The sequence below is a fragment of the Maylandia zebra genome, linkage group LG2 (assembly GCF_041146795.1).
Source record: "Maylandia zebra isolate NMK-2024a linkage group LG2, Mzebra_GT3a, whole genome shotgun sequence".
NCBI lineage: Eukaryota > Metazoa > Chordata > Actinopteri > Cichliformes > Cichlidae > Maylandia > Maylandia zebra.
Window position 1 is genome coordinate 2,272,555 of NC_135168.1, and position 16,890 is coordinate 2,289,444.

Below are 16,890 nucleotides of genomic sequence, written 5' to 3' on the forward strand. Positions count from 1 at the left end.
TTTCTTTTGATATTCAGTGTGGATGAAACAAATACGTGTCATTAGTCTGCATCATATCTTTGGTTTCCATGAATATGTTGTCGTTTTGCCTCCACCAGCAAACACCAATATGTAACCGAAGCTTTAATTCAAAGGGTTCAACAAAGAATTGCAGTATTGCATCCTGTCTCAGAGTGATGCTGAAAAACGAGTTCATGCATTTGTTACTTTTTGGCTGGACTATCCTCCACTAGCTATGCTTCTGTCGGTCTAGGCTGATGCACTGCTCCACAGCAGTGGGCCACAGAGCTGATGGGTCCTGGAGCCACCTTCTCTTTTCCTTAATCTGTATACATTGTGCTGTCCTGTGTGGTGCAGGCCCGGGTCCTCCCTGCCGGCCTGGTACTCTGTCTCTTCGCCCCGCTCTCTGGGTTGGGATGGGTGCCGCTCTGTTCCCGGAGACTGGGACTCAGGTAGGCTCCTTTGGGGATGGCTGTCTTGCACCTTTGGGAGTGGGCATGGCACCTGGGTTGCGTTGGCCAGTGCTCTGCTTGGGTTTCAGGTCTGTTCGGTGTCCCTCAGCTTCTGCGGTGTGGTGGGCTCTTCTGGTTGACTTATACTAGATCTCTGTGGGGGCTTTAAACATCTGTGCAGTGCAGGTTTCTTCTTACTCTTTGCTATCAGCTGTGACCAGTCTGGGGCTTCTTGGTTTTACTGATGATTTTGGTGAGCGTTGTGGGGGTGCACCTGTTCTTACAACACAAGTTACCGTACTACCTGGTGTTATCTAGACAAGTGTCCTCACCTTTGTGTGAATTTTTGGTCTCCAGCCTCAGGGTGCACTTTTAGGGGTGTGCACGTACACACAGACACAAAGAGGTTGGGGGGGAGTAGGGGAGTAGGGGGGAGGCTAATGATGTTTCGAAATAATATTGATTGTCAGATGCCTCAACATATAAATGATAGTAACATGTGAGCCATTTAGGCTGTGGCTGGCAGTAACTTAAGAACCAATGCCTCTCCACTGAAGTGAATGAAGGAGGAGAGAACTGAATAAACCTCTCTGGGAGGAGCAGAATACGTCATCTTTTCATCACGCAAAAACCAAGACAAAGTTAAATTCAACAATAAGTCCTATAAAGTCTTATGAGCCGCGGAGTAAAGTTAAGGGTTTCAAATGTGAGCGATATGATTTTGAGCCTGAAGTCCATCAATGAAATGCTTCTTGAATGTGCTCGAGAACAACATGCATGGCTGTGGATGATCTTTAGGCGGATACTGACGGGCGACCACCGCGCATGTTTAATGTTCTCGTGCAGCCCCTCATAGGCTGACTGACGAGGCTCATAGTTACCTCTGGATAGTGACAGGCGGAAGGAGAAGTAGTTCCTATCAACTAGGTGCTATGTTGGTGAAATCATGATGGTGGAGTATTTATTTTCATGTTAATATAAAATACACATTTGCCCCGTCTATGAATCTTTCTCTGCACGAATGCTGTTATCGGAAGTCGATGATCAGTGATCGGCACAGCCAACAGGTTCGCATCGAGTGCGCACTGAGAAACCTTTGGTAGCTGCTGCTGCGGCACAGGGGCAAACTCCCTCTTCCATAAAGTTTTAGACAGAGAAGCAGATCATGCGTTAATGTCATGTCCAGCAGAAAGACTCCTGCGTTCTGCCCTCGGACCGTCCTGCTGCTGCTGCTGCTGTTTGACGCAGGACAGCTGGGTGTCGAGGCGCACCCGTTACTCGTGTTCTTGATCGATGGATTCCGCTACGACTACATGGATGACCTGCACCATTTACCCGGATTTCGTGAGCTTGTGGAAAATGGTGTGAAGGTTGACCACTTAACGCCGGACTTCCCAAGCTTGTCATACCCTAATTATTATTCCTTGATGACAGGTAATCCGTCTCTTTATGCGTCTCTGTAGCTTCTAACACAATAACTGATATTGTAAGAAGACATTAGGTGTAACTCCCAGCTGATCAAACAAATACGTTTGATTTAATCAGCTGGGGAAATGTTTTAGGCCCTAAACAACCAGATCTAATTACCCGGACATGTAAAACATGTAAAACATGTAAAACCCAAGAACATAAAAGTTACACTAGAGGCGCCCTGAGAGGCCTTTTAATTATACATAAAAGCGCATTAACTTTGAGGCCGTGAGAGGACAACAAAAAACACATAAATAGAAAAAGTAGGTGATTAAAATCCAGCCGTCTACACGACACATTAGTCATTAGAGTCCGTGTGCGATTTGCACATTCCTGTGTTGTCCAGCAGTGTAATGGCGGCTGGGATAGTTTCAAGCCGTGCATCCTAAGTCATCTTCCTGACGGGATCAGTTTGTGTTCAGAGTTTCAGCTGGGACTGCCTGCTCACAGACGGGGAAGCTCTCACTTTCTCCAAAGCTGTTTGGATGCTTCTTTTTACGCTGCTTAACTGATAATAAGAGACTTCTCTGTAATCTCTGACTGCCTAGTTAAACATTAGCTTTATACTGTCTAAATAATTTAAAAAGAAAGTCTGTCTGCAGTTAGTTTAATTGTATAATATGTAATAATTGAAGTTAACTATCTGAACATGGCACATGAAAAGGCTTCTATCTACACAGAGGAGATTTAAACATCACAATACTGATGAGTTTGGGTTGTGCTGTATAAGAGAACAGCAAATATTCAGGGATACACACAGAACAAGGTTTATGACCAATACTGATACTGTAAATGTGTAAATCTGCCAGCAGTCTTTTGATTTTTTTATACAAAATAGAAAAAAATACTTTGGAGATATGTCTCTATGCGTTTTGCGTACCTTAAAGTAACACGCAAATATAAATTGTTAAAGCATAAATATTTGTTAGCCCATAAATAATTTTTACTCAAAAAAAATCTACTTTTGTTTGCCAATAAATTATTTGAATTTGTCACAATAATTACGAGAGTATAACAGAAGAAAAATGTGATACAAAATTACAAGACAATTTTGGAGACTGTGTGCAGTGTTATTGTAATTTTCTGTCATTTATACAACAGAAAAGTCAGTAGAACTGTAATGTGCTAAAATCCAGAGCAGTTTTTGTTTGCCAGAACTCTTGGCGGGGGGGCTGATTCAACACACAATGGCCTGAGGATAGAAACTCCTCTTGAGCCTCTCTGTTCTTGTTCGGATGGTGCAGAACCTTCTGCCAGCAGTTCGTTGCTGGGATGGGACGGGTCTTTCAAAATCAGAGTTGCTCTAGTCCAGCAAGTCCTGACGTAAATGTCCTGTAGGGAGGGAGAGCAGTCCTGCAGCAGCGTTCTGCTGTACGGATCACTCTCTGAAGAGCTTTTTTATCCTTCACACAGCTGTTTCCAAACCAGGATGTGATGTTCTGTGTGAGGATGCTCTCCACAGCGCCTGTATAGAAAGTCCTGAGGATCGCTGGAGAGACCCTGAACTTCCTCAGTTGTCGTAGGTGGTACAGGCGCTGCCTAGCCTTTTTGGTCTGGACATGAGTGTGGGCAGCCCATGTCATACGATAAGAGTGTGACGATAAAATGCAAACTGTGCCCAGGACTGACACAGACTCATTTCATATGGATAACAGAAGTTCAGAAAGCATCCACATAAACACACTAACAGAAAATAAGCCAAGAACTTGGAGTGATAGTACAGTCTAGTGTATGTGAACCCCAGACCAGCAGCCAGACCTCAACCTAACAAAAGGCTTGCAGCCTCTGTTTCTTGGTGGTAACTGTTCTGAAGTTTCTTTACACTTGATGTTTGCTTTGGGTTTCGTTGATTTTGTGCATATGTAAATACTTCATGAGGGTAGGGAGTTGTGTTGGTGTGTGGGACTGTAAGGTATATATTGTTAACTTGTGACGATGCATTTCAGGTCATTTTATAGAGTAGTGAGAAAGTAATGTAACGAGGGGTGAAACAGGTAACTTTCTCTGCGAATAATTGAGTAACATACTGCATTACTATCAATAAAAGTAATAAGTAATATATTACTCTTAAAAGACTTTTAAAGAAAGTCATTGTCAGCACAAACATACGATAAAATTAGAAGCACATAGCGAAACTGAGGCCAACGCTGGTTTTAATGGGCCAACCTCACACACAGCTCACACACTCTTATGGCACGCACCGGCGAATACCCACCTTTTAAGTCTACGATACATATTTCATATGTTACATGTTACAGTCAAATAAAAAGTTCAATCCAATTTATGTAGCGCACAATATTGTAAGATTAAAACGCTACAATAACCTGATACAAAGAAACCCAACAATCAGACAGCTGAGCACTTTAGCGACAGTGCTAAAGGTGTGAAGGAGAAACCCTCAGTGCATCATGGGAAACCCCAGCTGTGCCCTGTGTGAAAGGGGCTGTAATAAAAGGACGCGGCGTGCGCTCTGAAACCCATTCGTTTCTATTGCCACGCAATAAAGGTTCCTGTTGTGCTGAGCCGAGCACAGCGTAACCAGGAGTACTTGCACATGTTCAAACCGGCTGACCTTTGACCGCTGTGCATTGCAACGTACCTTCAACAGAAACAAAGCCTACAGCTGTGCAAAGTTCAACCACATGATAAAGGAAACCACTCTGTGCGTATCCGAGTCATGTGACCCTTTTGACAGAAGTTTAAGTGCATATAAAGGGACCTCCATTACAACAGCTCTGCAGACCTCAGGGGTGTGGAAATGTCACACTCTTCACTAGTGGGGATAGTTACAAAGCTTTCTTCTTCATGAATGAGCTGTACATGTTTTTTTAATTACACATCTGGACACAATAAAACACAAACTCTCATAGAAGATGTAAAGTCATATCAGTACACTTAGAGCGGCCGCACAAAATGACGTATGCCTCCCATTCTACTTTTAAATACTCTAGGAAATAAATAAATGGTAAATGGCCTGTATTTATATAGCGCTTTACTAGTCTCTAAGGACCCCAAAGCGCTTTACATATCCAGTCATCCACCCATCCACACACACATCCACACACTGGTGATGGCAGCTACATTGTAGCCACAGCCACCCTAGGAACAACAAGTAGGCCTGCAGAGCGAGAGCGAAGTGCTCTAATAGGGTGATATGGTGCTACAAGGTCATTAAGATAAGATGGGGCCTGATTATTTAAGACCTTGTATGTGAGGAGCAGGATTTTGAATTCTGGATTTAACAGGAAGCCAAAACAGGAGAAATCTGCTCTCTCTTTCTAGTCCAGTCCCACACTGCACAGAGCAGGAGGTATGAAGTGCAGCAAACAAACCCTCAAGATGTGCTTATAATAACAATTTTATAGACAGTGATACTAATTATAGTGGGGGGGAGAGTGGGGGTCGTGAAATGTTTTCTTCTTCCTGAGGGGGCGTAACAGAAAACAATTGAGAAGCAGTGCCCTTGTCACCACCTGGCTTGATAACTATAATGGAGCAGCTCCAGTATGTCCAGAGCTCCTCCAGGCTTCTATGAGGCACTAAGCTCTGGAAACATCAACGCCACCCTCAGAAATCTCCTGCTCAAGTCCTGCATTACTTCCAAATCCCTCAATGCCCTGGCCCCTCAGTACCTCTGCTGCACCCATACACACAGTCTGGGTTGCTGCATCCTCAGCTATGGGTCTGCTTTCTGTCCCACACGCCCACCTCCACCCCTGTGTGGCGGCCCCTCACCCTCACACGAGCCCGTCACTGAAACTTCTCAAAACTCAAGTCTTCAACGAAACCTTGAACCTTTAGTCTTGTTTTTGTTTATTTATACTGTTGTGAAGCATCTTTGGGTTTGTTGAAAGATAAATACATTATACACATCTAAGTCATTAATATTATTATTATTACTTGCTGAACCAGGGGCCCGAAGACTTGTGTTCACCTCTTAACGGGTCATAGAAGTAGGTCAGGTCTGGGTCCAGAGGGTGGCCAGATTGTTCTGTCATGATTACAGGTTAAGCTGTTTATTTAAAAAGGTGAAGTTTGTGTGGTGATAAAAGAATCTGAGTGGAGCTAAACACGAGTGGCTATGAAGGAGCGTCTGTAAGAGGAAGAAGGTCGTCAGCGTGCTACGGCTGGACATGCAGTTACGTGTGATCTGGAGCAGCAGGTAGTTCGAGGGAAGCACAGTAAAGGTAGAGGAGGGCCTAGTGGCATTAAGAGATTTGATTGGACAATCCAGTGTGAATAATGAAAATGAACCAATGAGCTGCTGTCAGTGTTTGTAGGGCTGATGCACGGCGGCCCATCTTTGTAATTTGAACATGTTTGATTTCATTAGATATTTTTTTACCTGATGTTTTTATTTAAAGTTTTTTTGGGAGAAAATATTTCAGTATTGCAGCCGGTAATGTTTCCTGTGGCTCTGTGAGCTAATCCAGATTATTGCCTGAGCACAGGATGATCAGTGTAACACAGGAACTAGAGAACCCCGTAGGTTCCTCTGTGGGGTTCTCTGGGATTACAGGCTTTGCTCCAGGCAGCAGAACTATCATAAACAAAGGTTTTTATGGGTTTAATAATGATTTACAAAGCGATGTGCTCTGAGCTGTGGGGCAACTTTTGTCTTGCATACAGTGTAATGTTACTTTTTATTATTATTGTTCTTATTATTAGGCCGTCATTGTGATATTCATCAGATGACTGGAAACTACATGTGGGATGAAGTCTCCAAGAAAGAATTCCTAATTGGGACCAATCCTGACAGCCGGTTGCCAATTTGGTGGGACGGGTCAGAACCACTGTGGGTCACCTTGCAGAAGCTGGGAAGGAAGGTTTTCATGTACTACTGGCCAGGTACGTGCACACGATCAATGTGAAATTCTATCTGAAGTTGTCTGTTTATTAAGGTGGTAAGTGGAAATGCAATGGCAAGCTGTTATTTGCAAACTGCACATTAGCTAAAAGTAGCATTTATCAGCGCTCACAGTTTTGGTGACCAAAATAGGGAAGCAACTGTCGATTCAGCATCAATTATTCCGTCAAGTAATCGGATAAGAAATGCTTTCGTCTGATTATCGAGTGATAATAAATATTCAAATGAGAAAAAAAACATCTTTCGTTGGTTTCCATTTTAGACACTGCAATGTTTGAAGGTTTAGCTGCATCCGTGGTTAAAAGAAAACAAAGGAACCCTTGGATCGTGCTGACGTGCCGTCATTGACGTCGAATTTTAATTTTAGGTACAGTCAAAGTCCAATAAAACAAGATATGTACACAACCTAAGGTATAAAGGATTTACCTTCACTATTGTTTATGCTGCTGAAAACAGCCGTTATGATGGCGTAGACTTATATAATAACCTAACAATCCTCAGGTCATGTAAAGAAAGGACGGCGGCCGTCAGCCTTCAGGAATCTGAGTAATTCAACCAGTCTGGTATCAGAGTGAGTTAACAGCTCAGGTCCAGTTCGTCTGCTCAGTAAATGGCTGCAGCCACTGTTAGCTATTTGTTATCACCTCCTCCAAACCTCAGTGATTTCTTAAAGGCCTGTGATCCCTCACCTCGAGGTGGCTGTGACTGTGTTTCTGGATCTTTAGGAATTGTTGCAACCTTCAGTTTGCTTTAGTTCACTCCTGTGGCACAGCAGTGTGACTCTTAGTGCTGTGGTGTTCTGTGTGGATTCTCTCTGGCGCTGTGGCTTTCTCCCACAGTCCAAAGTCATGTACAGGATTAGTTTCATTTGTGATTCTCAACTGTAGCTATAAATGTAAGCATGAAAGGTTTGACGGTCTCTTTTCCACGAGTAGCTACTTGGCTCCACTAGACTTGACGTTCGTGGTGTATCCGTCAGACTCGGGGACCACGCTGTTGTGTTTCTCATTTCCGCTGTTCCAAAAGTGGCAGTTTTGATTTTCATGAAGGAGACGCTTTCATGACTTATCAGGTGACGCAACTGAGTACCTGATTGGCGACATGCAGTCTGGTGATGTCACATTTTCTGATTACCTCAGATCGATTTGAGCCTTGACTGAGTAGGTACTGAAAAGATTCCTGTTACCAGGTACCATCAGAGATGGGCAGTAACGTGTTCCTGTAATCTGATTACTTCAAGTAACGAGTAAAGTAAGGGATTACTATTGCAAAAACGGTAATTAGATTACCGTTACTTTCCCGTAGGAACGCTGCGTTACTGCGTTACTAAAACCGTGATTTTTTGCGAGAATGTCTCACGACAGTGACGTAAGCGAGTGCGACGTTCGTGACAACAGCTGTGTGCAGATCAACAATGGATCACATATCGAGTGCAGAGAGAGTATGAGCGTGCAGCGTTTAAAGCGTGGAAGTACTGACCTTACTTTGAGTTTGATTCCATAAAAAGTGACAAAAACATTAGTGTCCGCTGTGCGTGGGAAGAAAACTTCTTTTTACAGCGAAAAAACCCCTAAACTTCCAAACAAGCACCGAGTAGCTACGACGTAATGGGAAACTCACAGAGACACTGGCGTATCCTTCCACTGACCGCGGCACACCTGCACCAGGGTAAACCTCCGCCTGCCCCACTCCTGCTTTACAGGTGAAAATAGAGCAACAGGACCGCTGAGTCTTTGACTTTATTTATTTTCTGCTGTGTTTTACTTGCATCTATTTGAAAGACTGAGTGTAAACACAAAAAATATTTTATTTTATGAGCTGGAATGTGCAGAAAATAGGTTTAAATGTTAAACTAATTTCTTCCAGTCAGAGAATGTTGCATATAATTAAATTTTTGCTTGATGCATAAAGTTAAAAGATTAAAACTAATAAAACAAGTTTTAAAAAGATCTATCGCTTTATCACCTGTTCAGGTTGTAAATCGTGTTTTTAAAAAGTAACTAAGTAATTAATTACTTTTGAAAATAAGTAATCAGTAAAGTAACGGGATTACTTTTTTGGGGAAGTTCAAGTAACTTGACCAACACTGGGTACCACCACCTGATGGAAAACCCTAAAAACGAGTTGAGCCGTGCCCACCTGACACAAGTAGGCACTAGTGAAAAAAGGCTGTATATGTCAGACTGGTAACATTTCCAGGGTGTAGCATGCCTCTCTCTCTGTGACAGCTGGTATAGGTGCCACAAATAGGGGACCAAACACCTTATTCTGTCTTGATGCATGCTCAATCATCCCGGTGACGTCTTCAGTCTCAGCTGACTGCAGGTTTCAATCTTATAAACAGGACATTTGCATAATGACTGAAACCACTGAAGGAACAATGGGCTGGGAGGTCAGTTCCTAAATCTTAATTATGCAAATTCTCATGACCACTGATCAACAACCACTGATCAACAACCACTGATCAATGGCCACGAGTCCCATTCACAGAGCTGGGGAATGGCTGCAATCACAGCATTGTAAGATGGTGACAGATGTACCCTTAGGCCCCTCCTCCATTCAGAGATGGTCTTTCCCTTTTCACGTAAATGGCCTCCTTGACTCCGCCCTCAAACCAGCGTTCCTCCCTGTCCAGGATGTTACATCCTCATCATTGAAAGTGAGGCAGAATTCTGGCCACATCGATCACATCTTGAGTCAGCCCCTGGAAACATCCTTGAAACCTTCAGTTTAGACAGATGGAGTCTGTGCAGGACCTTAAATTGTAGCAGTCCGTGCCTGCAGCAGACAGAAGTGGAGTGAACCAGTTCTTGTGCCTTAGTCCATTGATCTTCAGTGATGTTAGTAGCCAGTTCTTCACTCCAAGCATTTCTCAAGTGGTCCAGTGTAGTTGTACTGTCTATTTTCAAAAGTTGGTTGTAGATCCTAGAAATAGCTCCTTTCTTTAGCCGGTTCATTAAGAACAGATCATCTGAAACCAGTTTTTGTGGTTCATTGGGAAAGGATGGAAACGTTTCTTTAAAAAAATGACGTATTTGTAAATACTTGAAAAAATCTCTGTTTTCTATGGAAAATTTTTGCTGAAGTTGTTGAAACGAAGGAAAAAGATTATAAACAGATCCTTGATTGTGTGTATCTCTTTGGAAGTCCATAACTGGAATGTGGATCCTGAGAACAATGTGTATGCTTGGTTATGGATTAATGGTGTAAAGATTGAACACTGACGCCAATGAAAATGCTTTCTAATCTGAGACCAAACTTTTAGTGAGTCAGACACTACCGGATTTTTACATTTATGCTCACCCAGATCTGAGTTTGAATGAACCAAAGATTTAAGAGTATTGGAGAAAAAAGTCATACTTTCCATCCGTTCCCAATCAGGTCTATGTTCCCCGCCCCAGAATGACATACAACGTATGTTACAGGCCCAATAACAGAGCTGAAAGCAAGGCAACCCCATTCCTCCTGTAATCTTGGCTCTGTGGAGAAATATCTTTTTTATTCTGGGTGTCTTCTTGTTCCAGATAAACTGAGAGATTAACTGGTCTATTTTCTTAAAAAAGGTTTTTGTGATCAATATTGGGATACATTGAAACAAAAATAAAAATTTGGGTAAAGTGCTCATCCTAATGATATTTACTCGTCCAGCAAGCGAGATGGGCAGTTTGGACAGTCTTTCCAAGTTCTGTTCAGTTTGATGGTATAAATTAATAAAATTATATTTAAAAAGGCCAGAGAATTCACGGGTTACATTTATTCCAAGATATTTGAAGATATTTGAGATGGTATAAGGAAACGAGATCAATGTAGCACTATCTAATTTTTCTAAAGAACTAACAGGAAACAATATGCTTTTTGTTAGGTTGATTTTGTATCCAGAAATTTTCCCAAATTCAGTTAAAACTGTCATAATTTTTGGCAATGATTTAGTAGGGTCAGTGATATATAGCAACAAATCATCTGCATAGAGAGACACCTTATGTTCTACACCAAATCTCCTTATTCCTTTATAATCCTTTGCAGAGCGTAATTGAATGGCGAGAGGTTCTATGACAAGTGCAAATAGCAATGGGGACAAAGGGCACCCTGGTCTTGTAGAGCGGTGGAGGAGGAAAGGACTAGAAGTTATATTATTTGTATTAACCGAGGCCTTAGGTTTTGTGTAAAGCAGCTTAACAAAGGAGATATCATTAGGGCCTATGCCAAACTTTGACAGGGTCGAGAAGAGGAAATCCCACCCAACCCTGTCAAAGGCCTTCTCTGCATCTAATGAGAGTAGTATTTCAGAGTGATCAGAAGTATTATGTGTATATATAATGTTGAATAGCCTTCTAATATTAAAAGATAACTGTCTATTTTTTACAAATCCCGTTTGGTCCTCCGACACAACTGTTGGGAGAACCATCTCTAATCGCATAGCCAGAAGTTTTGACAATATTTTATTATCTACGTTCAATAGACTTATTGGTTTGTACGAACCAGGTTCCAAAGGATCCTTACCAGGCTTGTGGATTAGAGAGATAGTGCTATCATACATGGTTGAAGGTAAGCATCCTTTAGTTAGAGCTTCGTTATATACCTCCAAAAGAACGGGTGAAATTTGTTCGCAGTGATTTATTAATTATTTTTCTTACACGCATAAGAAAAACATATGAAACAAATTCATTTTAAAGCTGTGAAATTTTGTGTTCAGCACCGCCTGGCTTCACTGCAAATGGCGGCTGACTTTATCACAGTGCTGGTCTGGGGACAGCTTTAACATCACTCCGGGTTCTTGGCTGGCTTAGCGCTACCGTGCTGTCTGTGCTTGTGAAGAGCTGCAGTTGTGTTTAACAGTATGATGCTGTTGTTCTGTCCTGCAGCAGTCTCCACTTTAACATCTTCCTCTCATCCTTTTGTGCAGTGACAATAAAAGTAATGTCCAAATCCTCTGACACACAGATTGAAATCAGCTGCTACTTCACACACATGTATTCTGACTCTTCTCTCGAGGGCATACCTCCACCTCTCTAGGCTCTCTTCCATCTAGATCACTACAGATCCCAATGTCCTCAGCAACCCCCCTGAGACACCTGCCTGACCTCATCTGTCCATCACCACTGCGAATAAGAACGGGCTTAGAGTTGGTTTCTTTACCACTGTCTCGCTGTCCTCATACATGCACTGCACCAGCCGTTCTCTAGATCCACAGTGCAGCTCCTTCTGGCTTTCTTTATACTTCTCCATCAACACTATTAAAGCTAGCATCACATCTGAAGTGCTCTCTCTCAGCATGAAGCCACAGCAGTTGTCACAACTCAGTAAGTCACTCCATAATATGGCCCATGCCCTGAAAAGCGTACTGAAGATGTGGAAATAAATAAATTCTTTCAGTGTAATTATTTCATTGTTTCCAGTAAAAACCCGACTTGTTAGCTGACATTACATGTAATTACAGGGTACTTGCGCCTTAGTTGCAGGTTGCAATAGAAAGTGTTACCAACTTATACAAACCATCAGAAAATAAAGAAGACGAGTAAACACAAGGGAACAATGAAGCTGAACTCCAGCAATAACAGAACGATAACCAACCAAACACAAAGATTACAATACAAAGACTCCTGACCCCAAAAACACTAAACCCAGGTTCAGAGAGGGACAATGACAACCAAGGGAAACTGCTGTAATTTCTTTTGTTAGAATAACAACACACATACACTCTGATGGCTGCTGGTCAACATAATAAGCAATTATTGTCTATGACATACAGGTAATGGGCTATCATAGCATGTTAACTGTTTACAGAGGTGCCTGTAAATGATGGAGTCATTTCATGTGTTTCAGGCTGTGAGGTGGAGATTCTGGGTGTCCGTCCATCTTTCTGTGAGGAATACGTGTACAACCCCTCAGAGAAAAATCTCACAGCATCAATAACAAATGCACTAACAGTCTTAAGGTAACATGAATATCAATGTGTGTAAATGTTAGCTGGATAGAAAAACTGTCTGTACGAAAGGCCGAATGAGGCAAGTTGTGAAAAGCACTTTGAGTGCTTAGTACAATAGAAAAGAGCTATAGAAGATCCGATCGATTCACGGTCTGTTTTGCACAGGGAGCGGTCGTTTGCTGACAGAATTCATTATTGTTGTTGCAATTTAAATGCAGTTTGAATCAACACTGTGTTCCTCCATCAACTGAGCTCAGCCCTTTCTGAATGAGGTCTGCATCAGCCACGATGACCACAGCTGTCTGCTGCAACACTTAACAGCTGAACAGTTCCTCCAATAACTGTTGCAGCTTCACTGACATAAGGACAGTTACAGAAAATGTCTACCTCACATCACAGTAAGATGTCATACAATGTAAGCACCTTATTTTATTAGTTTGAGCCTGTGTTTCATTGCTTTTATTAACTTTACTACTGGAACATGGGTGTAATGTCACTCAGAGCTCCAGCATTCGATGTCTGAGGTAACTAGAATGCAGTGTCAGCTGTGGAAAGTAGGAAGGCACATTTATCCAGAATGAGGAGACTAGAGGTGAGAGTCCTAGGTGATGCACAGTGAGCTGATTCAAAGATAAGTCTGGGTAAGAAGCACAGCACAGAGAGAGCAGAAGAACAGACAGTGCAACAAGACGCAAAGATGAGCGTGACAGTTTTTGGTGCACTTAAGAAAATAACACTTAGAGAAGGTAGAAGACTAACCATTTAATCTGTTTGTGTGTGTGTGTGTGTGTGTGTGTGTGTGTGTGTGTGTGTGTGTGTGTGTGTGTGTGTGTGTGTGTCTTAGATCAAACCAAGCAGACATGGCAGCAATATATTATGAGAACATTGATGTGGAGGGCCATCACTTTGGTCCAGACTCTCGTCAGGTCAAAACAGCTGTGCAACAACTGGATCTTGCAATGCAGAAACTCAACAGCAAAATCAAAGTAATAACACAATAACTGTCACTACAGTTGCAGATTCTGCAATTTTTCCTGTCATGTGGTTTGTTTTCATGTTCTTTCATTCTTTCAACGTTTTCATTCTTGTTTTTGTGATGTTCCTGCAGGAGATGAACATGGTGAACCAGCTGAATATAATGTTGTTTTCAGACCACGGTATGACAAAAATCCACTGGATGGAGAAGGTCATAGAGCTGGATAAGTATATCAACATGGCAGACATCGTCAAGATGATGGACAGAGGCCCAGTGGTCAGTCTTTGGCCTGAAGAAAACAAGTTCCAGGAGGTGAAACCAGAGTCATTGGCTCTCTCTGTGCACTATAGGTCATTTCTGTGAGCGCTCGCACTCTTGTGCTATTGTCACTGTAATCACAACCATTTTATGTCATGAAACTTGTGACTGTCAGGAAACTACACCTTAGTCAAATGAATGAGCCAATGGTTGTATTACATACAGAATAACACATTACAAAGTATTAGATCATAATATTTTTCAACAATGCAGTTTCAGCGTACTGAATTCAATAATGACAATACAGTTACAATGATGTCATTACATCAAATATCGTTTTTTCCTGAGCACTCACACCTGTCTATAACTTTTGAGGACTAGAGATATGAAAAGGATTTTGTATTTTTATTGCACGACAAAACAAGATAAAGTGCAAACTGTGACATGGGCTGAAGCAACTACATTATATGCTAACACGTCAGCTCTTTGCAAGCATCCACACAAAACTCACAGAACTCTGTGGAACTGTAACAAGGTGCAAACCACTGTTTCTACTCGAGACCAGGAAAGCCACATAAAGCTTTGGCAGCTAAAACCAAGATGAACTTTTACCATAATTATGGGATGAAAATGGTTGAAGAAGGAAAGGAACAAAGCTCACCACATTATCTGTAAACACGATAAAGGCAGAGTTATGGGATGCACATATAGGTTTACCAAGAGAGTCAGGTCCTTAGTATTATTAATGTTGTGACTGCTGATATAAGTAGTAGGATAAATTCCCAAGTGCACAGGGCTTTACTGCAAAATGGATTGGACAGCACTTTATGGTGCAAATGAATAATGATGCAAATCATACTGCAAAGCAACCCAACTTTCTCATGGCAGAGAAATTCGGAAGGTTGCCGGTTCGAGCCCCGGCTCCGACAGTCTCGGTCGTTGTGTCCTTGGGCAATATACCCGTTGCCTACTGGTGGTGGTCAGAGGGCCCGGTGGCGCCAGTGTCCGGCAGCCTCGCCTCTGTCAGTGCGCCCCAGGGTGGCTGTGGCTACAATGTAGCTGCCATCACCAGTGTGTGAATGTGTGTGTGAATGGGTGAATGGGTGGATGCGCTTTGGGGTCCTTAGGAACTAGTAAAGCGCTATACTGTCATGATCAGGCTGTGTGCAGGCAGGAGAGGACCCAAACACAAACTCACGGGACAACAGGACTGAACTCAAAATACAGCTTTATTGCTGACAGAGGATAAAGGCGATACAAAATAATATGAAACTGAACTGGGAAGCACTAAGGAACTGACTCACGAGGAAACACACGGCGGGGCACACAGTCATGAGGGAGAACACGACACTGAACTGAGGACATACATGCACAGAGGGTAAACGAGGGAAGTGGGAGCACACGGGGAACACAGCTGACACAGATAATCGTAACGAGACAGGGCAGGGGTGAACACAACATGACGCATACTGACGAGACACTGTCAAAGTAAAACAGGAAGTACAGAGGTTCAGACAGGAGGAGAGAGCACGGACATAACGGAAAACATGGAATAAAACACAAGGAGGGGAAACAAGGGCTCACAGATACACAGAGGGGCACACAGGGGGTAACCAAATAAGGAACATCTTAACTAAACAACCTGGGAACCAAGGCATAAATAGGGAACAAAATACAAAACACACAAAAACTAAGAATACTGGGCCAACATGGCCCCAGGACCATGACATATACAAATACATTTTACCTGATTTCAGCCCATTCTTTCAATTCAGTTCACAAATAACAAGTGGAGGTAACTGTAGTAAAGGCTAGAGATGGTAATTAATAAGAATGTAGGGATTCTGATTCTGTTATCGATATTACTTATCAGTTCTCTCATTGGTTGTCACTGGGTTCTCACTAGCTCCACTTTACCTTTGTGCTAATTAATTGCATGTTGTAAAGCTGAGGCTACAGTTGCACACACCAACACACATCCAAATCCTGATGAGGACACACGTATGATCTTTAGTATTTTGCTATGAACACAAAGCCGACAGCACAAAACAAAGATGAAACCCCGCACAAAGAGACTTCAAAGCGATCGCCACGGTGATTCTACTGTAGAAACCTGAGAAGGTAGAAAGGCTGTTGCTTACCTGATTTGCAGCTCACAAAGGACCGCCCACTTCACCGTGGTCGAGGTACGAGGTGGCTCTGCTGTGTTGTAGCCAGAGGTTGTTTGGTTTCCCTGCTGTATGAATCCTGCCAATCCTCCTGCACTTAACAGCGTACACTATGTTACTCGGTTTGTGTCGGGGACCCGATCCTTGGGGGGGACCAGTTTTTGGCGCAGCGTGTTTTGGGGTTTAAAAGCCACAGAGACCCGGTGTTTAGAAAAAATGCGTCTCAGCTGCTCCGATACTCCTGACACGTACGGGATCACTGCAGGTGGGCAGCGGTTGTCCTTCTCTCCTGGATCGGCTGGAGCTTTCTTTAGGAGCCTTCCCAGCTCTGACAAAAGTCCAGCTGGGATAACCACATTTACTCAGGGCCTTCTTGATGTTCTTCTGCCTCCCTGGCTGCTGTGTCAGTGGGGATGGTGTTCGCTCTGTGTGGTAGCGTCCTGATGACGCCCAGTTTGTGCTCCAGTGGATGATGAGAGTCAAACCTTAGATACTGATCCGTATGTGTAGGTTTACGGTACACGTCAGCTTTTAGGTGTCCCCCATTACTGATGGAAATCTCACAGTCACAGAAGGCTAACCTGCCACTGTTCATATCCTCCCTGGTGAATTTGATGTGTCGGTCCACTGAGTTAATGTGATCCGTGAATTGTGGAACGTCCTGAGATTTGATTTTCACCCAGGTGTCATCCACATATCTGAACCAATGGCTTGGTGGTGTTCCAGGGTAGGATAGCAAAGCCCTCTTTTCCACTTCTTCCATGTACAAAAAG

General features: G+C 42.8%; 1 protein-coding gene across 1 annotated transcript in view; it reads left to right on the top strand.

Moving 5' to 3' along the window:
* Positions 1-1,364: 1,364 nt before the first annotated feature.
* The window catches only part of enpp6 (ectonucleotide pyrophosphatase/phosphodiesterase 6), a 21,376-nt gene continuing 5,850 nt past the window's right edge, over positions 1,365-16,890 (top strand). Inside the window, exons 1-5 of the mRNA XM_004566610.4 lie at positions 1,365-1,886; positions 6,591-6,770; positions 12,613-12,724; positions 13,560-13,701; positions 13,824-14,003. Coding sequence (XP_004566667.3) covers positions 1,631-1,886; positions 6,591-6,770; positions 12,613-12,724; positions 13,560-13,701; positions 13,824-14,003 — 870 coding nt within the window. The 5' untranslated portion in view covers positions 1,365-1,630. The remainder of the gene's footprint in view (positions 1,887-6,590; positions 6,771-12,612; positions 12,725-13,559; positions 13,702-13,823; positions 14,004-16,890) is intronic.